General features: G+C 43.0%; 1 protein-coding gene across 2 annotated transcripts in view; it reads left to right on the top strand.

Annotated features, from left to right (window-relative positions):
* LOC122790475 (zinc finger protein 521-like) overlaps positions 1-24,451 on the top strand; it is a 3,214,752-nt gene that overhangs the window by 2,285,728 nt on the left and 904,573 nt on the right. For both annotated transcript variants that reach the window (XM_044058016.1, XM_044058015.1), the window contains exon 27: positions 24,260-24,355. In XM_044058016.1, the coding sequence (XP_043913951.1) occupies positions 24,260-24,355 (96 nt within the window). The remainder of the gene's footprint in view (positions 1-24,259; positions 24,356-24,451) is intronic.

Genomic DNA, 24,451 nt, shown 5'->3' with positions numbered 1-24,451 from the left:
AAAGCAGCAACAGGAACAGCAGGTTATCTTAAATTTCTTTTCCATAGAATTCTGTGGAATAAAAACTTAAGATGTACTGCTGTGCCTGTTGGTACTGGTGCTTTTTTTGTGGTGTGGTCTCGGACTTTGAGCTGTTTACCAGGGTCTGCTTCATCTATTAGCGGTGGTCTCCTTGAAGAATAGCTATGGTAGCCTGGTAAATAACTCTGCCTAATCTCTCTGTACAAGCTACTTGCATTCCATCACATCAGAATATTGTAGCAGACAAGCTGAGCAGATCCAGGTCAGATCCCCCCCCCCCCCCCCCCATGAATAGAAACTGCACAAAGGTGTTTCCAGGAAGTGATCCAGCTGTGGAGAACTCTTCAAGTAGATCTGTTTGCCTTCATTCACAACAGACAGTTAAAAAAAATCTACTCCAGGGACTTCCAAGATGGCTGCACATTGAGTAACAGCTCTAGCTCTCCCAGTGTTGAAAACAGAAACTCAGCAGAGAAAGCCAGTAGACGTGTGTTTATGGGTAAATTTCAGTAACTGGCAAGTAAGTGTACTGTCTGGTTTGTGTATGGTGTGCAATGTAAAATGCTTGCGACTAGGATTGTGTTGGTGTGGTTTGTTTTCATTTATATAAATGTATGATTGCCTGTGTAGTAAGTGATAGTTTAATGAAGATGTTTCTTGTTTAAAAAAAAGCAGAAATAAAATAGTTTATGCAGTATTGCTTAGGTTATATAGCAGTATAAATGAAGTATAATGTTTGTTTGTTAATATAGTTTGATTACTTTAATATGAGGTGGGATTCATAGCCGGTCTTAGGCATAGGCCAACTAGGTGGCCGCCTAGGGCGCCAGTCTAGCAGGGGCACGTTTCCAGTATTTATTTGGTGTATGTAGACCAGGATATGGGGGTACTGGGTGGTGTGGTGAAGGGTTCCATGGAGCTCTTTTGCCTAGGGCACCAGTTTACCTAAGGCCATTCCTGGTGGGATTACATCAAGGATCAGCTCTGAGCCCTTTTTTATTTGAAATGGTGATGGACAGGTTGACAGACGAGATCAGACAGGAGTCCCTGTGGACTATGATGTTTGCAGATGACATTGTGATCTGTAGTGAGAGTAGAGAACAGGCGGGGGAGACCCTGGAGAGGTAGAGATATGCTCTAGAGAGAAGAGGAATGAAGGTCAGCAGGACTAAGAGAGAATATATGTGTGTGAATGAGAGGGAGGATAGAGGAATGGTGAGAATGCAGGAAGTAGAGGTGGCTAAGGTGGATGAGTTTAAATACTTGGGATCATCAGTTTAGAGTAATGGTGAGTGTGTGGATGGTGTGGGTGGAGAAGAGTGTCAGGAGTGATTTGTGACAGACGAGTACCAGTAAGAGTGAAAGGGAAGGTCTGCAAGAGGGTAGTGAGACCAGCTATGTTATATGGGTTGGAGACAGTGGCATTGACAAAAAGGCAGGAGTCAGAGCTTGATGTGGCAGAGTTGAAGATGTTAAGATTTGCACTGGGTGTGACGAGGATGGACAGGATTAGGAATACGTATATTAGAGGGTCAGCCCAGGTTGGAAGATTTGGAGACAAAGCCAGAGAGGCAAGATTACGTTGGTCTGGACATGTGCTGAGGAGGGATGCAGATTATATTGTGAAAAAGATGCTAAGGATGAAGCTGACAGGTAACAGGAAAAGAGGAAGGCCTAAGTAAGATGAGGTTTATGGATGTGGTGAGAGAGGACATGCAGGTGGTTGGTGTGACAGAGCAAGATGCAGAGGACAGGAAGAAATGGAAACAGTTGATCTGCTGTGGCGACCCCTGACAGGAGCAGCCGAAAGAAAAAGACGACTTTTATATAAATGTAAATTTGCCTATGTCACAAGTGATAATTCAGTAAAGGTGTTTGGGGGGAAAAAAATTTTGCTCCAGGATTCCTTACACAAAAGGTGTGAAGGATAGATGCCTTTTCTTTCCCATGGATGGGAATGTTTATGTATGCCTTTGCATCTTTTCCTCTGTCTTCTAAAGATTCAGAAGGATTCTCAAAAGGTAATGCTGTTAACTCCCTTTAGGTCCAGACAACAGTTGTTCTCCCTTCTTCTGAAAATGGCCAAGGGCATTTACCACAAGCTTCCTTACAGAATGAATTTATTAATGTAAATCAGGGGTTCTCTGATCCACCTCAACCTTCAGCTTGCTGCCTGGATGATTTTATTCATTGATTTGATAGAGTCATCTATCCTTTTTTGACCAGATTAGTCCCAGTAGGCTAGTAGCTTCTTTCAAGAAAGACCCCAGATTGTTTTATACTACTAAATGAAATTTGGCAGGGCATCAGAGGATTTTCCCTCCTTGTATGTTTGTAAATATATTGTTAAACATATTGTTAATAAGAGTTATTTTTTTATATGAGAATAAAGCGCCCCCTATTCTTTTTTGATGCTGTGAGATCTTTTACATCCACCTGAGCTACCACAAACTCAACCAGATGCGGTTTCAGTTTAAAATATCATTCAAAGGCCTGCACACTCAAGTGCAGCACCTCCATTATGCTGCACTACAATGTCAGCAATCTACCTTATGTGAGAATAGAACCCACAGTCTTCTGCACCAAAGGCGAGTATGCTACCTGTTGGACCACTAACACTGCTCAAGATATACATTATACAATGATGCATATATACATAAATGTATGGTAGAACTTTAATACCTTTTCTGAGTGTGTGTAACTGGTATTAGAGGCGGCTACGATAACTGCTAGTAAAAAGTGATGTATGCCAAAGTTGGAACCAAGATCCTTTTGAGGCTCAGATACCTTAGGTTCTGCAGTATTTATGAGAGTGGTTATCCTTTGGCCTTTCTTAGTCTTTTATCAAGATTCACTGTTTTTGGCAGTTTCTGCTTGTCTGCCCATTTGTCCCCGTTTCTTCTGTATGTAAAGTGAAACAGTTTTTGAAAGTGCTATTGCATATCTATCCACCTAGAAGACAGGTGGCTCCTTCTTGGAATTTTAATTTTGTACTGGAAACACTTAAACTTTTTCATTTTGAATCTGCTTATGAGGCAGATTTGATGCCCTTTTCTTGGAAAGCATTGATGTTAAGTTGTCAATCTCGCCTTCATTCTTGCTGGATGGGTTCGGAGCCGATCCTTGGCTCCGACTTGGCCTATACTATAGCTCGAGAGCTAATTTTACCGGCTCGAGGTAACCCTATATCCCATGATGCTAGGCGCTAAATACCCAGATCTCGTTTGCCGCTTTCGCTAGCGAGGTGCTTTTTTTACTGGCTCCACAGGTCAGTGAAAAATTTAATATTTTTCTTCTCTTCTCTTACGGATTTTTCCCCCTTTACTTTGTAATCAGATAGTATAGTACTTATACCTACCCCGTTGAGTCCCTTTTTTGGTCTTATCCCTAAATCCCAAAGTTTTATCCCTCCCCTGTTAAGGTTAGGCCTTAGGCCCTTCCGTTTTTTTCCTGTTCCCTTGTATTGGGACAGTTAGGTGTGCGTGGTTTTATTAACCTTTATTTTTACTTTGTGTGTGTGTTTTAGCTTCTAAGGAAGATTTTTTCTTCTTTAACAGCCTTAATGTCTAAAGACATTAAAGTCTCAGGCTTCAAGAAGTGTGACTCGTGCTGTCAGAAAATGTCGCTGACAGACTGTCACACTTCTTGCGTTTATTGCCTGGGGACCCCTGCACCTGCAGGACTCTTGTTCTGTTTGTCATGTGTTCAGTCCAAGAGTCCTGCAGGAGCGCAGGAATAAGTCAATTTTGAGGGGCTTATTAAAGCTCGAGGGTTCCCCGGCTAAGTCCTTGCCAGGTAAACCTTCGAAGCCATCCAAACCGTCGGCTCCGTGTTCCAAGCGTTCGGCTGGTGGCTCACCTACTGCGTCAAGATCGGCTCCGGCTGGAGCCGATACGGCTATGTCGCAGTCTTCTGCATCAGCTCCGGCCGGAGCCGATACCTCAAAGACTCTCTCTCCTAAGTCGGCTCCGGTTGGAGCCAACGTGTCTTTGGCTCCATCGGCACCACTAGTCTCGGTGCCATCTTTCACACGCAAAAGATCTAGGTCGCCGTCCCTGGAGTCCATTCACTCGGCTCCGAGATCACCTTTGCTCTCGGAGCTGAGCCATCGGAGCCATTCCTCTCGGTCTTCCAGGCTTTCTGACCATGACCTTGAGAGGGTGGTTAGTAGACTCCTAAAGTCTCAGGCACTGACCCAAATGCTTCACAGCCCGTCTCAACAGACAGTGGCTTTACCCATACCATCTTCGAATCCTCCTCTGACTCTGCCCCTGAGTTCGGAGCCGGAGCACCTCGGAGCCGTGACCGTCGTGACATCGGAGCCGATACTTCCCCCTTCGGCTCCGTCGTCTGCTCCGATCTCTTACATGTTCCCATCCATGGAGGGATCCGGGCGCTTGGACTCCCTCGTCGGCTCAGAGGGGGCGAGTGGCATCGGACCCTTGTCCGACCTTATTCTCCGACCCCGTTCTTTCTCTTGGAGTTTTGATGCTGGTGAGTTCGGCCCCGACATCGGCTTCAAAGCCGTCCCTCTCTGTGCCGGCTGGGGTTCCTATTTCTTCGGAACGGGAGCCCTCTGTCCTGCCTGATAGGGGCGCCTTTGAGGTCATGAGGAGCATTCTGGCCCCTGTGCCTGCCCCACGGTCAGCTCCATCAGCTCATCCCACTGTAGTGCCTGCTTCGGTCTCTACCCACTCTCTCATTCCCGACCGTAGAGACCCAGCGCCTCAGGTTTCCCCATTGGGAATATCCTCCTCTTCCGAGGTTTCCCCTGATCCGTCAGGTGAACCCCCTCGAAAGAGGACATGTAAGAGGAAGCATGTTGACTCCCCTGAGTCCATCACATCTGATACTGACTTGGATGAGTCGGAAGGGTCCCCCCTCTGAGGATGTCTCTTTTTCTGACATCCTTGAAATCCTTAAGCAGAGGGGGGAACTGGTCTACCCTCAATCCTTCCGAGGACAAGTCGGTTTACCTGGAGGCGTTTGGTTCTCGCTCTTCCACCTACTGGGTGTCTCCGCCTTTTGACCCCCCCATGGAAGTGGTGGCACGAAAGGTGTGGACGGCCCCTGATACGACGGAACCCACCCCACGGAGGCCCTCCAAATTTATCACAGCCCCGTCAGCTAAACAATTCTTAACTAAGGGTGTCCCAGTTGATGCCATGGTGGTGGCTGCAGCCACTAAGAAGGAACTGGCCGATCCTTCAGTGCCTATCCATCCTCCTAATAAGGAATCTAGGACTATGGATAGGTACGGCAAGCGGATGTTCTCTTCAGCGACCTTCGCCGTGCGGTCGCTGAATTTCTTGTAAACTAAATCAGAAAGAAAAACCAAAATAACACCAAATACGAGACCCTTGTCGGCAAAAACACAGCTCCAAATAAATCCTGAACGCAGTTTTATTGATAAAAGCAACAAAGCGTTTTCACCACAGTATTCTGTGGCTTCATCAGAGAAGTAAAACAACAGGAAAACACTCCACTGAAATATTTAAAAATCAGGAAGTGACATCTTGCAATTTCCTGAAACCAGGTGATATTACATATTGTTGTCAAATGTAATAGCGCAGGTGCACATGCACCCAAACCAGCCAAACAGCAATATATACAAAAAACCACTTAACAACTAAAAAGATGTACACATTCGATCTATTAAAAACAATAACCTAACTTTATAATTCAATAATTAATTAAAAATTAATTAAAAGATTAATCAAAAGACCAGCCCTCTCTCAGATTAATGCATATCAAAAAGGTGCAACAATGCATTTTTCTAATTTTTGATTTTTAGTTTATACAGCACGAAAAAATAATGGAAAACACAAATGTTCAATATATAAAGCAATCACACAGGAATACTACAATACAATGCCAATTACTGGCGTTATAGAAATATATATCAAAAAGGTATAAATTCTTTATAGTTGGGCTCCTTGTTACCTAAATATGCCTATCTAAGGTAACTCCTTAATTTCAACACAGGGGTGATGTTACAATTATTATTAAGCCCAGGGTGCCTAAAAGCGTCCAAACGCAACTGCCATTCTAATTCTCGATTCTCCAAAATTAATGAGAATGGGCCACCCCTGATTTTCAATGGTACATGGTCTATAGCCATGAAATGGAAGCCATGACCCGGATTCAAGCCAATGTGCTTTGCCAGTGCGTTGTCACTCTTGCCGTTCTTAATGGCATACGTATGTTCATACATTCGGTCACGGACCCTACGGTCCGTCTTACCGATGTAGAACGCTTGGCAACAATCACACATGGCTATGTATATGATGGATTTACTCTCACAGTTCAATGGGAAACGAATGAGGTATTTTTTGTCCCTAACCGTAAATGTTTCACCTGTTCTAACCTTGTTACAAAATTTACAAAAACCACATGGGTACATCCCTCTCTTTTTATTAAAGGTGTATTGGGACATGTCCCTTTGTAGCATTTCCTTAAGGTTATTAGCTCTTCTAAAGATGAACCTAGGTTCACTACCAAGTTTTTCAGCCAAAAAGGTGTTAGAGGCTATAAAATGCCAATTCTTACGTATTATGGCTAAAATTCCTTTAGAGTTTTTACTAAAGGTAGTGATGAAGCTCAACAAAAAATCATATTCTTCACCCACGGAGATTGTTTTCACTGTGTCACAGGTGTTGGAGTTCAAACCAGCAATGACTACATTATTAATGGGCCCAGACTGTGAAAAAACTGGCTGAGCTAGTAAAGGTTTGTAAAAACCATTAAGCCTTTTACTGGCAACTTCCTCAATCAGGTCAGATAACATTCGGTCAGGGTACCCTCGATTTTTAAACATTTCCCTCAATAATTCACATTCTTTACTAAAGTCAGTCATGGCACTACACATTCTCCCTGCCCTCACCAGTTGTCCCTTTACAATAGACCGTTTCTGTTGGTACGGATGGAAACTGGAAAAGTGCAGGAAAGAATTGCAGTACGTAGATTTTCTAAACACTGACGACGTCAGGTTGTTACTTCTGACGTCCTTCACTAACTTGACATCAAGGTAGTCTATCTCAGAGACTGAGAAATTGAACGTGAATTTTAAAAACTCTGTTGTTGAGTTCAGAACTTCTACAAAAGCTACAGCATCAGGTTTAGAACCCCTGAACAATATAAAAATATCGTCAAGGAACCTGGTGTAATACTTAACAGGACCCATCAAACCTGGTGTCTTCCTTAAAACATTGGCCTCCCAGTAGCCCATAAAGTAATTAGCGACACCTGCCCCACAGGGCGAGCCCATCGCTACACCACATTTTTGGAGAAAAAATTCACCATTAAAGGTGAAATAGTTGGAAGACAGGACAATGTCAAGTAATTCGGTAACTAAATCTACCTCCAACCTAGAGGCTCCAAAGTCCTGAAGCAGCAGGCCTATCCACTCTACCGCCTCCTGGTGTGGTATGGAGGTGTATAGGTCTACCACATCAATGGTTAAGAAGTCGTTCTCACCGTCAAACGGGATACCACTGATACTGTCCAAGAAGGACCAAGAATCTTTACAGATGCTAGTAATAGATTTAATGTATTTATCCAATATGTTGTTGATAAGCTTAGAACAAGGGTACGTAATAGACGACCTCCCATCGATCAAAGCCCTCATAGGGGGATTGTTAATGTCCTTATGAATCTTAGGGATTCCAAACATGACAGGTATTTTTGGTAAATTTATATCAATGTAGTTGTACAAGTCAATGTCTATTTTCCCTTCAAGGAACAAATCGCGAAAGTAACCCCTAATTCTGTGGTACTGTCCATTAACTTCGCTCTTCGAAGACTTGATGTAAGCACTGGAATTCAGTACACTGGACATTTTCTCATTATAGGTGAGGTCGTCAAGTAACACCAAACCACCACCTTTGTCAGGTTTGATGAGGCGTACAGGTAAACGGCAAAATTCGTCTAACAATGTGAGTTGTTCCCTAGTGATGTTAAAATCACCACTATTTTCTGCATTTTTGGTGTTACTAGCAAGAAACCTAAAATCCACTTCACAAATGTTCTCAAATAATTGTAAAAGGGCATGCAACGGTGGATTAAACACACTAGGCAATTTCAAAACTGGCAAATTGCCATCACCACCGATGACACCTAAATTAGTTGCGTCATGTTGTTGGTTAAACACTAATTTTAAATTCAACTTTCTCACAAAGCATTTCAATTCTATAATTTCCTTGGAAATGCTTCCAGATCTACTTGGAACAAATGAGTTACCAAAAGCTAGTAATTCAATTAATTGTTCGTCCAAAATAATGTCAGAAAAGTTGTAGATCTTAAAATCACCCTTCCTATTAGTGAGTATAACAGGTCCAACATTTACAACAGGTGAGGACAGTGGACTAGGTATGGGGGACCCACTAGCACCCAAATCAAGGGCTAATTGGTCCGGTTCTTCCTCTTGTTCATGTAAGGCCTGTTGTTGCGTTGGCCTAAAAAATTACTATTACTGCGGTTTGCTTTTTTATTTAAACCTTGATTATGATAGTTGTTACTGGACCCTCCTTTGTCTCTGACAAAGCCTTTAATTCTATTACTACGTCTAAGACCAGTACTGGCTTCGCCCTCATTATTCTCCTCAACTATGTCGCCCAAACCACCATTGTCATCATCAGTTTCAGACATCTGACTGTTACTTGCAGGGTTAGGCAACACACCATTAGACACCACTAGTCTAGGATATGCACTGTTGTTGAGGTAGGCCGACCTATCTCTTGTCATTTTTTTAATTTTATTAGCTTTTAATTTCAGTAACAAGGTATCAATGCTAGACAGTATCCGACCATAGTCAAATTTGTACCTAGTAAAGTCCAGGTCTGCTTTTATGTCATTGTCCAAACTACTAATCTCACCTACTAACAAGTCAATGTGTGAGGCATAATGCTTGATGATTAGTTCCAAAAGTTGGACACCTTGCTGTTGGAAAAGTGTCTCCAAATCTGCAAAAAACACCCGGTCGACGAGTAGCCCAGATGGTGCAAAGTTGTTCCGCAACCCCTTAGGTATGAGATTCTCAGTAATACATTGCCTAAAATAGGCCGACTCAAGTTGTAATTTTTTCAGTTTAAGTAATTTAATATCAAACAATTTTAGCTTGTCAGCTAAACACTCGTTGTTGGCATTCAACTCATCATTGCTAAATGACGTACCTTGCTGGCCAAAAGAAAGATGAGCAGTGTTCAAAAGCCAGTCACCCAAATTCGGTAAGCTGGAATTTACAACTTCAAGTCTGTTATTTGTACCTGGGGTTGCTGTTCCAGGAACACCCATTCGCACGTTGGAAACTCCGTCGAAACCATTATTCCTTGCAGCTGTAGCATAACTGGGGGGTCGCACAAAAGCGCCGCCGTGTCCAGACTCATTGTTGAATAGTGGAAATTCTCCATTCAAGGTGTTCAATGACACCGTATTAAAATTACCGGACAGCCGTTGCCCATTCGGTTGGCCAGCAGGAATGACATCTTCAAGGCTGACTTGACTCAGTCCGTTAAAATTAGCGGAACCGGATGGCAGCACTGTTGGTGGATGCATAGCGTGCTGCATAGCGTCCATCCGAGAGTTAAGCTGGTCCAGTCTGCGTGAGAGGCCGGCAAGCAAGCCGGCAACATCAATGTTAGTGTCCTCATTACCACCTGCCATTTGGTTGTAGAGCTGCGGACTGCCAGGACTAACAGGGCTCCTCGTAGCCATAAAAACAAACAAACTAAATCAGAAAGAAAAACCAAAATAACACCAAATACGAGACCCTTGTCGGCAAAAACACAGCTCCAAATAAATCCTGAACGCAGTTTTATTGATAAAAGCAACAAAGCGTTTTCACCACAGTATTCTGTGGCTTCATCAGAGAAGTAAAACAACAGGAAAAACACTCCACTGAAATATTTAAAAATCAGGAAGTGACATCTTGCAATTTCCTGAAACCAGATGATACTACATATTGTTGTCAAATGTAATAGCGCAGGTGCACATGCACCCAAACCAGCCAAACAGCAATATATACAAAAAACCACTTAACAACTAAAAAGATGTACACATTCGATCTATTAAAAACAATAACCTAACTTTATAATTCAATAATTAATTAAAAATTAATTAAAAGATTAATCAAAAGACCAGCCCTCTCTCAGATTAATGCATATCAAAAAGGTTAATCTTTTAATTAATTTTTAATTAATTATTGAATTATAAAGTTAGGTTATTGTTTTTAATAGATCGAATGTGTACATCTTTTTAGTTGTTAAGTTTTTTTATATTGCTGTTTATTGGTTTGGGTGCATGTGCACCGCATTACATTTGACAACAATATGTAATATCACCTGGTTTCAGGAAATTGCAAGATGTCACTTCCTGATTTTTAAATATTTCAGTGGAGTGTTTTTCCTGTTGTTTTACTTCTCTGATGAAGCCACAGAATACTGTGGTGAAAACGCTTTGTTGCTTTTATCAATAAAACTGCGTTCAGGATTTATTTGGAGCTGTGTTTTTGCCGACAAGGGTCTCGTATTTGGTGCTGAATTACTTGTGCCATTTCACCCGCCTTCAAAGAGACATTCTCAAAGAAATGGGTGATACTCTACAGGATCCAACAGCTGCGGGGTCTCAGGACAAAATTAACTCCCAGCTAGGAACCCTAAATTCCATTGTCAACTCCTCCATGCGGCTTATTTCCTATGCAGCCGATGGAGTGAGTTGAGCCGCAGGCACAGGCATGGCTTTAAGGCGTCATGCCTGGATGCGGCTTTGCAACTTTGCAGACCCCTTCAAGGTGTCCTTCACTAACTCCCCCTTTGATGGTTCGGCGTTGTTTGGACCTCAAGTGAAGGATACGTTGACCAGATGCGAACAAGATGGCAAGACTCTTTCTGCCGTAGGAGTCAGTTTTTCTACCCCATCCAGACCCTATCCTAAGGGTCAAAAGGGTGGGAAAATGTGGTTCCGCAAATCTCAGGGAGTCACGCCTGATGCAAGAGTTCAGTTCCCCCCGAGAGGCAGGGGGGGGAACAACAACAGACGCCCCCCTAGAGGCAGAGGAGGTCCGCAGAATCAGGGTAACAGAGAGTCTCTCTCTGATAAACCCTTCCAGCATCCCTGAGAAGCTGCCCGACTGTCCACCTTTGGAGGTAGTCAGGGGAAGGTTATCGCTGTACCCAGAAGCCTGGCTTTCTCTCACACAAGAAAAATGGGTACAGTCGATTATATCCGAGGGTTACAAAATTCCCTTTATCCACATCCCAACTCGGTCAAAAGGGCCCCTCCCAGATGTTCCACCCAGTCTAAGAGAACAAGCAGTACTAGAAGTTTCAAAACTGCTAACAAAAAGAGCCATCCAGCTAGTCCCAGCAGACCAACTAGGATCCGGAATCTACTCCAAGTTCTTTTTGGTGCCAAAAAAGACAGGGGACTGGAGGCCAATATTGGATCTCAGCAGACTAAATAAGTCTGTAAAAAGAATGAAGTTCCGGATGGTCACGCTACAGTCCATTCTACCCTTTCTAGGTCAGGAAAATTGGATGTGCTCAGTGGACCTTCAGGATGCGTACTATCACATCAAGATGCACAGGTGCTCCAGAAGGTTTCTGCGCTTCCGGCTGGGGGCCAGTCACAACCAGTTCAGGACCCTGCCGTTTGGTCTCACTACAGCCCCCCTCCCCCCCCCCCCCGAGTGTTCACCAAATGCATGGCAGTGGTCACGGCTCATCTGAGACGTCAAGGATTCCAGGTGTTTCCGTATTTAGATGACTGGCTCCTTACTGCCACCACCAGGCATCAGCTTCTTCTTGCTAGAGATTACACCATTCAAAACTTGCAAAGGGCTAGGTATTTCCATAAATTTCGAAAAGTCTGCCTTGTCAGTCTATTACCTTCATAGGCGCCACCTTGGACACCATACAGCTCTCAGCAAAATTAACCGAGCAAAGAGTTTTAGATATTCGAAATCATGTTCATATCCTACTTCAGAGCAAAAGAATCCAGGCCAGGTTTGTCCTAAAAGTGTTAGGTCTCATGGCGGCAGCCATCACGCTACTTCCCCTTGCTCGTTTTCACATGCGGCTCCTTCAGTGAATGCTCTTCTCCCAGTGGTCCTTCCACCAGCTTCCTTTGACGCACAAAATCATAATAACACTGTCTTGCAAGAAACATCTGTCTTGGTGGATAGTCTCCCCTCAAGTTCTTCAGGGCAGACCATTCGTTCCTTCCCCTCCGGTCGCCACTGTCACAACGGATGCCTCCCTGATCGGGTGGGGGGGCATTTTCAGGGCAGGACAGTCCAGGGCACATGGCAACCTTTCGAATGCCACTTGCACATAAATGTCCTGGAGATGAGAGCAGTGCTTTTGGCATTGCAGGCCCTCCAAGACTCTCTTCCTTTAGGGACTATTGCAATTCAGACAGACAATATGTCCGTAGTGTGGTATATCAACAAGCAGGGCGGAACCAAGTCCTATCCCCTGTGTCGAGAGGCACTCAGACTTTGGCAATGGGCAATCTCTTCTCAGCGGTTTCTGAAAGCAACACATATCCCCGGGAAGTCTAACATCATAGCGGACAGGTTGAGCAGAGCTATTCTCATGCCACACGAGTGGTCTCTCAAGCAATCAGTAACGGAGGAGATTTTTCAGAAGTGGGGTCCTCCTTGCTGTGATCTTTTTGCAACACCTCAAAACAGCAAGTGCCTCGACTTCTTCACCCTCTTTCCCCTTCCAGGCCAATCCCCCCAGAGATGCTCTAGTCCACGATTGGCCTCTGGGACTTCTATACGCTTTTCCCCCCTTTCCATTAATCACTCAGTTGATTCATAAAGCTACCGCCTTGAGAGCCAGGATGATCCTCATTGCCCCTTATTGGTCTCGACAGATATGGTTCCCGTTCCTGTATCGTTACAATGCTAGGGACCAACAGAATAGTTCACCTTCGGTCTCACCAATAAGCGTTTTCTGCATTTTCACCAATAAGCACGTTTTTTGGGCAGAAAACGCTTATTGGTGAGACCGAAGGTGAACTGTTCCTGTATCGTTACCTTTTGGAACAGCCTTGGCATCTGGACCCAGTGCCAGATCTTTTGGCCCACCAGTCAGGGCGGCTGCACCAATCCCTCGAATCTCTTAACCTCACAGCTTGGTTGCTCCACTTCCATCCTTAGCCAGGCTTCCCCTGATTTCCAATTCTGTCCGTGATATTATTGTAGCTTCCCTCAAGTCCTCTACCAGAAGGATTTATGCTAGTAAATGGAAGTGTTTTTCCTTCTGGGCAAAGGCTAGGAATATAGATCCTTTCACTGCTCCTATACAGTCAGTCCTAGATTTCCTAGCAGAAATTTTTCATTCGGGCTCTTCATCCTCTACTGTAAAGGTTCAATTAACGGCCATTTCAAATTTTCACATAGGACTATTGGATTCCAGCATCATGTCCCGCAAGCTTTGTAAAGCCTTCCTTAAGGGTATCTTTTTTCTCAAACCCCCAATCAAAGACCCCTCACCACAGTGGGATTTAAATTTGATTTTAACATCCTTGATTCTTCCTCCCTTTGAACCTGTGGCTTCCTGTTCTTTAAAGTTGCTCTCTTGGAAAACTCTCTTCCTAGTTGCCATAACTTCTGCTAGGAGAGTATCAGAACTCCATGCCCTTTGCATTCGTCCTCCTTATCTAGTTTTCCACAAAGACAGGGTTTCTCTCAGAACTAGCCCGTCTTTTTTGCCCAAGGTGGCTTCTCAGGCAAATTTAAATCAATCTATCGATCTTCCACTTTCCCAATTATTCTAACAGGGCAGAGCAAAATCTGCATTATCTCGACGTTCATCGTCAGCTCCGTTATTATCTGGACAGAACTAAACAAACTAGGAAATCTGAACAGCTTTTTCTGTCCTATGCAGAAGGTAAAAAGGACCTTCTGGTATCCAAAGTAACCTTGTCTAGATGGCTGTCCTCTGTGATTACCTGTATCTATCAACTCAGAGGTAAAGAATTACCTTCTAAGCCAAGAGCCCATTCAACCAGAGCTTTAGCTACATCAACAGCCTTTCAAGCTAGATTGCCAATGGTTACTATTTGTTCAGCAGCCACATGGACCTCTCCTCATACCTTTATTACACACTACAAATTAGACATGGCCTCCAGAAACAGGACAAATTTTGGTTCCACCGTTCTCAAGAACCTGCTCCAATGAGCCACCCGGGATGAAGGTGCTAGGGACGCGTTCCCATCCAGCAAGAATGAAGGCGAGATTGACAACTTAACATTGAGAAGTTATGTACCTACCATAACGTTCCATATTAGTTGTCTTCTTCTCGCCTTCTTTCTTGCGTCCCACCCGCCATCCCCCTAGCCTGGCTAGACCGAAAGGATTTCCCTTTTTTATCAGGGTCTTCACCCTTCATAATTTGAAGCCTAAACTGGTTTTCCTTGGGTAACTATACCTTCAGGCAGTGGCACATGGGAGGTTTTCCCCCTTTCCTTCTCTCCCTTGGGTTGGGAGGCTAAAATTGCTATGTTCTCAGCTACCAAACGAGATCTGGGTTGTTAGCGCATAGCATCATGGGATATAGGATTACCTCGAGCCGGTAAAATTAGCTCTTGAGCTTTAGTATAAGCTGAGTCGGAGCCGAGGATCGGCTCCAAACCCATCCAGCAAGAAAGAAGGTGAGAAGAAGACAACTAACATGGAACGTTATGGTAGGTACATAACTTCTCATTAATCAGTAGTCTGACTTAAGTGAGAAGTGTTTGAATTACAAGCTTTTAAGGTGATGCAGCCCTGTTTTATTTTTCAGAAGAGTAGTATTATACTTCCCTTTTGAAATTCCAAGGACAGCACTTGCTGTCCTTGGAACAGCACACTTGAAAGTGCATTTATGAAGGACTGTACAGTACCATTGAAAGTGCAATTGTGAAGGAATAAATAAATATGTTTGTGTGCATGTGTGTGTGTATATATATATCTACACACACACACACACACACATTGTTTCATTGAATCTAATTTCACTGAATTTCATTTCACCCCAACCACTTTGGTGAAAACTCAAATTACTGAAAACTCATTTTACTTAGTCTCATTTTACTGAACTGCAGTTAGTATATATGGCACTGTGTAGAGTACTCTAAGGCAAACAAAAGGTGTATGTCCTTTTCCCCACTGTAGTGCTATCCTGGAGTAACTATATATAGTTAAAGGGTGTGGTTGGCGTAGCCCCCCCCCCCACTTAGTTTGAGTACATATTGTCTTCTGGAGAGAGTTGGTCGTTGGTGTTGTAACTCTGTATATCTATTGTTTAAAATGTATTGTTTTGAAGATGTCCTTCAAGGATGCATCTGCAGTCCTAACATATGGGTTGTCCTGCCTCAGGCAGCCCTTCGGTCGGCCGGATTCCAAAGTCTGGGTCTGGCCTCGGCTGATGTCGCACTTCACCCGACGTCATAGCTACTGTGGTATAAAGGCATCAGCCGATGCCATTTTCCTCAGTCTTTCTTGCCGCGCGGTGCCCGAAGCAGAAGCTGTTCGCAAGTGCCGGTCAGTCAGATCCAGAGATTTCTACTACCGAAGACTTCTAAAAAGCTAAGTACCCCGTTGGGGACTCTTTCTTGCCTCAGCCGATGTCAGACAAAGTAAATAATTGTTTAACTTGTGGAAACAAATACCTCATAAGGATTTCCACTCTTACTGCCTTCCTTGTTTAGGCCCGGACCACGACGTATCAGCTTGTTTAGCCTGTGCTTCCTTCAACCGACGGACGCTTCGACGTCGGTCAGAGTTTGCAGAGGAGTTTTTTGGTCCCGCTTTTGCATACAAAATGCCGTTGGAGACTCCGACTACACAATTAGCTAAAAAGCGCAAGGAAAAGGACCGACACTCGCGGTCTGCGGTTTCGGCTGAAACCACGGTTAGGCCAACCGCGAGTGTCTCGGTTTCGGCTGAAACCGAGTCCTCGGTTCTTCCTTCGGCCGAAAGCAGGCCTCCGATAGCCGAGGCTTCACAGAACATGGTTGAATCGGCTACTGAAATTGCCCCTACAGAAGCAAGCACCCAGGATTTGTCAGATACTATTCCTTTAGATATTTCTACCCCTGCACGTGGGGCTGCTAGACCCCCTGCATCTATGTCTATCAAGGCTTTTTCCAGGGCTAAAGCAGCTAAATCTTCTAAGGCCTTACCTGCTAAAACTCCCTCACACAGGCCTACCTCTAGTTCTCAAATGCTCAGCCTGGCTGAGGATCTCATTTCTTTGATCAGGGGATCCCAACCTCACCCAGACAGGGCCTCTCAACCCCCTCCAGATAAGAGGCATAGGACTGAACCCCCGGAACCTGTTTCTACAGACTATTCCTCGGATGACTCCGATATCTCAGACCCTCAGGAAGGCCCATATTCTCCTTATGAGGATTCTGATGCAGAAGACTCCATTCCTTCTGCCTCTCCTCCAGAAGAATTTTCTTTTGGGGAAACCTTACATGCTATGAGGGAACACTTTCAATGGCAGGGCCAGGATTTTTCAGATTCAAGGAAAAGGCTAAGGACTTTCTTACACTTACCACAGCATAGGCCTTTAGCCATTCCCCCAGTACTAACAGTTGTTGATGATGCATATAATGATGTCTGTACTGCCCCTGATTCTCTTCCTCCGGCCCCTGCCAAGCCTGACAGATATTACAGGGTCCCGGACACACACTACCATTTGTATAAGGCTCCTGTTGCAGATCCTGAAACCATTTCACAGGGACCTAAAGCTGTGGCAGCTGCTTCTGCCAAAAATCCTCTCCCCTCTGAAAGGGAATCTAGAGCATTAGAGAGATGGGGTAAAAAGGTTTATACTTCTGCTACTCTTTCGGCCAGGGCCTTAAACTGTCAATTTCACATGATTCAGTACCAGGAATTTTTGTTAGACCAGCTAAATAAAAAACTGTCCTCTCCTGAACCTATAGACCGCAAGTCCCTTCAGGATTTGGTACATAACTCTCAGCAGGTCAGTAACCATTTCTTAAAATGTGGCTATGATGCACTGGAGGCTTCCTTTAGATCAGCTATGACTGGAACAGTGATTCGAAGGCATGCCTGGTTAAAAGAACAATCTTTACCAGACCATGTTAAGTCAAAACTCCTAGATGCTCCTATGGAGAAACAAAGTTTGTTTGGCTCCCCTGCACAGGAGGTTCTAAAGAAGGTGGAGGAAAAAGCAAAATCTGTCCGAACAGTCAAGGATTTCTTACAGGTCCAACCTCCGAGGTTTAGCAGAAATTGGCCTTCGAAGAATTGGTCCTTTCCAGACACCTCCAGAGCACAGAGAGGCAGAAATAGACGCCCAAGAGGCAGAGGTCAATCTAGGGGTGCCTACAGGAGACGTCAGTGGCAACCTACCAACCAGAGAAGTACTGCCACAGATTCAGCTACAACCACTTCCACAGGGCAGACACAATGACTTGACTCTGATTCCGCCTACCAGGGAACAACTGGAAGCACCCTTGGGCGGAAAACTAGCTTTATTTTCCCACAACTGGCATTACATTACAGGAGACAAATGGACTTTAAAAACAATAGACAAAGGCTACAGGTTTCACTTCCACACTCTACCAAAAAAGAGAGGAATGCCAAACCTACCACCAAGCCAAAAAACAGACGCTCTAAGACAAATCAACAACTTACTAAGGATGAGAGCTATAGAAAAGGTACCGCCTATGGAACAAGGCCAAGGATTTTACTCAAGGCTTTTCCTTGTACCAAGAAAAATAAATCAATGGAGACCTATTCTCGACTTGTCCGCTCTGAACACATACCTCATTGTTCCAAAATTCAAAATGCTGACCCTCCAGCAACTTCTTCCCATGCTGGGCAAGGAGTCTTGGCTGGTGACTCTAAATCTCAAGGAGGCATACCTGCACGTCCCTATACAACCAGATTGCAGAAGACACATCAGATTTCTTGCAGGATCAGAGCATTATCAATTCTCAACATTGCCCTTTGGCTTATCTACTGCGCCCAGAGTATTCACGAAATGCCTGGCATCAGTAATTGCTCATTGCAGGCTTCAGGGAATTCAAATTTACCCATACCTGGACGACTGCCTAATACAAGCGGACAACAAGGCAAAATTAACAAAAGATTTGGAAAAGGTCATACAACTGTTGCAAGCCTTGGGATACACAGTCAACATGCAAAAATCAAGACTAGTACCATCCCAAAGGATAACATTCTTGGGTGCAGAACTGGATACATCAACTCAGATGGCTTTTCTCACAAAAGAAAAACAAAAGCAACTACCAGTATATTTCATGACATTAACAACACAAACTCAGCTTACTGCAAGGAAAGTCCTGCAAGCCCTGGGTTACATGGCATCCTGCATAATATTGATTCCGCATGCCAGGCTGCATATGAGAAAGTTGCAATGGTACCTAAGGAATGTATGGTCTCAACACAAGCACAGTCTAGAAGCCCAGATTCCAATAATTCCATGCCTGAAGCAAGAATTCCAGTGGTGGACTCAGGCCTGTCAGTTGAACAGAGGACTGCCTTTCCACAAACCTCATCCAATCCAGACCATCACCACGGACACCTCAGACCTAGGCTGGGGGGCACACATGGTGGACACGTGCATACAAGGCCTATGGACCCAAGACCAGCTGAATCTACACACAAATCTAAAGGAGATGCTGGCAGTGAAACATGTAATCCAGGCATTCCGACCATTCCTTCAACAAGGTCACCTGCTGATAAGGACGGACAATACCACAGTCATGTGGTACATCAACAAACAGGGAGGTACACACTCATATCCTCTGTGCCGGATGGCAATGGACCTGTGGAATGTGGCCCTGAATCTCAACATTCAACTTCAGGCCAGATTTGTACCAGGAAAAGAAAATTCACTAGCAGACACCTTAAGCAGAACTACCACGGATGCTCACGAATGGATGCTGCATCCAGATATCTTCAAAACCATAACAAAGAAATGGGGACTACCAGAGATAGACCTGTTTGCCTCCCCACACAACCACCAATTGAAGAAATTCTGCACAAGAGCATACCACCCACTTGCTTGGAGGGTGGACTCCCTTTCCTTCAGCTGGAAAAACCTGACAGCATATGCATTCCCACCTCTTCCTTTGATGTACAAAGTTGTACTGAAGATCAAAGAGGATCAGCCAAGGGTAATCCTGATAGCTCCAGACTGGCCGAGGCAACATTGGTACCCGCTACTGAGAAGCATGTCTCGGACACACGCATGGCCTCTAACACAGCACAACTACAAGATCCTACATCCAAACTTGAAAACACTGCAGCTAGCTGCTTGGAATATTGCATAAAACAAAATAACCCAGATTTATCTCAGAGGGTTAAGGACATTATCCTGGAGGCTCGCAGACCCTCCAGAAGGAAAACTTATTCAGCCAAATGGAAAAGATACCTCATTTGGAGTGCAGCAAAGGGAGAAAATGTCTCATTGGCAAACATAGCACACATCCTGGAATACTTAGCAGAACTGTTCCACAATGGCCTGTCCTACTCCTCCATTAAGATTCATGCATCAGCAATCTCAGCAGAATACAACATGGATCCTCCTGTCTTCTCTCATCCTCTACTCAGACAGTTTTTGAGAGGAATCAAAAACGTAAAGCCTCCAAGGAAACCACCTTTACCTACATGGGATCTCAACTTTGTGCTGGAAAAGTTAACACTCCCCCCTTTTGAACTAGCAGCATCAGCAGATTTACAGTTCTTGTCTTGGAAAACTGCTTTCCTGCTAGCAATCACTTCAGCAAGAAGGGTATCTGAATTACAGGCATTAATGGCAGTACAGCCCTTCCTCATCTTCCATCAGGATAGAGTGTCTTTGAGAACCAACCCTACCTTTATGCCAAAAGTGGTCTCCAGAGTATCATTGAACCAAGCGATTCATTTACCTACATTCTTCCCCAACCCACAATTCAGGGGGGAAAGACTGCTACATACCTTGGATGTGCACAGACAATTACGCTACTATCTGGACAGAACTAAGACCAACAGAAAAACTGACCAACTTCTGGTAGCATATGCAACAGGAATGCAAGGAAAAGCAATTTCAAAACAGACAATCTCAAAATGGATAGGAAATTGCATCCGATTTTGCTACTCTTTTCATGGAAAGACAACTCCTGAAAATATCAGACCTCATTCCACAAGAGCTACAGCCACCACTACAGCTTTCCTACGAGGAGTGGCTACCAAAGACATTTTAGAAGCTGCTACTTGGAGCTCCGTGCATACATTTGCAAAGCATTATAACCTTCCTTTATACTCCAGATCCCGAGCAGGTTTTGCAACTGCTGTGTTGCAAGGGATCTTGACTACACCATCTTTATCTTAGTGCCTCCTCCCCCAGTTTGGCTATGGTATTCTGCCCATATGTTAGGACTGCAGATGCATCCTTGAAGGACATAGTACAGTTTTGTACCTACCATAAATGTAGATGTCAGATAGGTATGCATCTGCAGTCAGGATTACCCACCCTCCTTTCCCCTCTGTGGTATTCCTAGGGTATCTACCCCTCTTTTAGCTAGCTGGGGGAAATTATTATGGTGTATTTGTTTTGTATCTATGTATATATATATATATATATATATATATATATATATATAATTTTTGCTCTCTACTGTTTGGAATTATTTGCATTTATCCAAATTTAGCCTTCCAAGAGGGCACCTGGCATCTGGGGCAAGAAACACTGAGGAAAATGGCGTCGGCTGATGCCTTTATACCACAGCAGCTATGACATCGGGTGAAGTGCGACATCAGCCGAGGCCAGACCCAGACTTTGGAATCCGGCCGACCGAAGGGCTGCCTGAGGCAGGACAACCCATATGTTAGGACTGCAGATGCATACCTATCGGACATCTACATTTATGGTAGGTACAAAACTGTACTTTTTTGGTAAAATAGAACATAAAACACACAAGGTGGGAGGCTACACCCCCACTAACTATATATACTAACTCCGGGATCGCACTACAGTGGGGGAAAAGGCATATATATATATATATATATATATATATGTATATACACCTCTTATTTGGCTTACAGTACTCTACACAGTGCCATATATACCAAGTTCAGTTCAGTGAACTGAGATTCAATTGAAATCAGTTTTCAGTAATTTTTGTGTTTTCAGGGATGTGGTCGGGGTGAAATGAAATTCAATGAAACAAAGTAGACCCATGTTTTATATTTATATATATATATATATATATATATATATATATATATATATATATATATATATATGGGTTTAGGATATTTCACTGAATACACATTTCACTGAAACTCAGACTGAACACAAATCACTGAAAGCACAATTCACTAAAAACTGAATTCACTGAAATACATTTCACTGATAGTTATATATATCGCCTTTTCCCCACTGTAGTGCAACCCTGGAGTTAGTATATATAGTAAGGGGGTGTGTGGGCGGCGTATCCCACCACATTTGGGGGTATGATGGGTGTAGCCCTCCACATATTTTAAGTATACATTATTTTCAGAAAACAGTAATATATTGGAATTGCAAGTATCCATGTATACAGTTCAAAATATTTAAAATATGTGGGGGCCTATGCCCCCAACACCCCCCTTAGTATATATACTAACTCCAGGGTCGCACTACAGTGGGGAAAGGGCGTTCTATAACTTTCAGTGAATTGAGTTTTCAGTGAATTGAGGTTTCAGTGAAAAGTGTACACCAATTTTACTTTCAGTGAAATGTGCATTCAGTGAAATGTCCTACACTCATATATGTGTGTGTGTGTGTGTATATATATATATATATATATATATGTATGTATGTGTGTGTGTGTGTACACACACACACACACACACACACACACACACACACACACACACACACACACACACACACACACACACAGATCTACTTTAAAATCTCGAAATCCTGAAATACCGAATTTCAGTATTTGAAGACCATAATAACAAAAATCCACTACAATGAAAGATTAGAAAACTGAACGTCACTATACTGGAAGTTCATAATACAGAATTTTTGTATGCAACGTTTTTTTTTTTTTTAATATACCCTCCACCATGCAAATATAAATGCAAAGAATAACTTCCTCTCTGCACCACCACATACCACAACAACAAACATATCAACAAATCCTAGTAATCTTTGTTTAAGCAAGGGGGGCAATCCACCCTGTGTCCACCAACTGGGGGGGATGCACCCCCTATACCCCCAGTAATTATATAGATCAACTCCAAGGTTGCACTACAACGAAAAAAACAATATACCTACCATTTTCACCCTGCACTTCCATTGCACACTTTCAAATCCATACCTGTGAGAAACGCATATAATACACATCTACAAAAATCACCACTTTCTAAACTAACACACACAGTCACCTACCTACCCCAGTCTACTCCTCAAACTTCCCAACAAATTAATACATAAAACATTTCTCTGCCAAAGCCTTGCACACTAAACACCTACCTGAAGCTTCCATACATAACCACACATCATCTGCCATAGCTACATCCCACAAACAACTGCACCTTAAAGGGACAGCATACAATTCACAAAACACCACACCACAATTACTACAGATTCGGCATTCTCAGATTCATTATTTTGAAGTTTTGAACATCAGGATTCTCAACATTTTTATCTCAAGATACTGAAATTTGGTATTTTAGTATTTTGAGATTTTAAAGTATATCCACAACATCTATAGATAAATATATATATATATATATATATATATATATATATATATATATATATATATATATATATATATATATATATATATATATATATATACACATATATATATGTGTGTGTGTGTGTGTGTGTGTATCTGTATATATATATTTTTTTTTATTCAAGGCTGCAGTTTGTTGGAGTAATCTCTGAGGTACAGCAGTATCTGAGTTGGATTGGGATATGGAGGGTGCAGGAAGGCTACTAGCCTTTGGGATTCACTGTTTACATCACAGTTTATTTGAAGGATCAGAACGTGCAGGGGTGTATCTGGCATTTCCCTTGGGGTGCCGTAAGACTCTCTCAGTTCAGTATTTCATATTGTCTTATATTATTTGGGCAATAACTTACTACATAAAGTGTTTCTATATTAATTTCATGTTTACATTGTTAGACTTATTTTGCAGTGTTTAACTAGTATTTGATGAGATAGCCGCAATGAATTTCTAAGATGTAGGCATGTAGGCTTATTACAGAGCTGGTGTGATAAGCTTTGCCGGGGGGGGGGGGGGGGGGGTTGGGTACAAGAAAATGTACATTTCACAATTTTTCACTTTATGAAAACTGGATATATTCACCAGTTAGCAGCTTTAGCTTTGAAATGGAAGGCTTGTAAAACCTAGGCCAGTTTCTTGAGCCTCTTTGCTGTTGTTATGCCAGTTGAAAATTTAAATTAAGGTCTGTTGTATTTTGTAGAGCCACATTCTGGTTAAGTATTGATTGTTTTGTATGTTAGAACTGTGCAAGTTGCTGTGGTCCTGGTAAGCTCATAAGCACAGTCTCTCTCTCTCTCTCTGTTGTGTTAGTGCAGCTTAACAAAGAAATCTAACTTTGCTGCTTTTTGTAATTTAGACATGCCAGCTTGTTTACACATGCCATGAAACTAGGGTGGATATAACTTGAAAATGGAGTGCATTAGAAACATTGAACATAGTATCAAGAGGTTCATTTTACAGTGTAAGTAGTTGTAAAAATCTGGAAACTGTTGTACTTTGCCAAGTTTAAGAAATTTACTCATAGCAGATAGGAGACTTTAAAGGTTTATATAATGTTTAGGGTAACTGAAATTCCACGATTCTCTAGTTCGAGTCCAGGAATAGTAAGAATGAATGGAAGAAAATGTCGACTAACAGATATTTAAGTTTGAGACTGCTGGTACTCTGAATATTCTCTTTCTTTCTTGTATGTATGCAAGTCATGGTGTTGATATGTAAAGGTTTGGGGTTTGGAAGGCTTGCACCCACTCAAAAAATATCTTAATGGAGAATAGCATTGTTCTGCATTCTCTTTTCTCCTGTATTTTGTCTGTTTTTTTTTTCTTGTGTCATTCTGGAACTAGCTTATTAGTAGTCCTGATATTTCAATAGGGAGCCATTATTCAGCCTGTTCATAAGTATGCACTAGGCTTACGGCCCTGGAGCCTATGTAAGCCTAGCCCAAGAAGGAATAATTCATTGCTTTGTTTTATTTTGCAGGAACAGTTCATGAAAAAGTACTGTATGATCATCTTTTGCAGAATACAACAGGAGGCAATTCCCAGTTAAATGCAGCAGCAACTCAACAATCCTTTGGTAAGAAAAACATTTGTATTTTTCCCCTGATACAGGTGTCTAGAGATTGCAGTCAAGACTGTGTTAATTTCTTTCTTGGTGTGGGATAGACAACAA

The sequence above is a fragment of the Protopterus annectens genome, chromosome 16.part0, assembly GCF_019279795.1.
Source record: "Protopterus annectens isolate FY-2018-M chromosome 16.part0, PAN1.0, whole genome shotgun sequence".
NCBI classification, from domain to species: Eukaryota; Metazoa; Chordata; order Ceratodontiformes; family Protopteridae; genus Protopterus; species Protopterus annectens.
The sequence above is the reverse complement of the archived record's forward strand: the minus strand, read 5'-3'. Positions and strand labels throughout refer to the sequence as shown.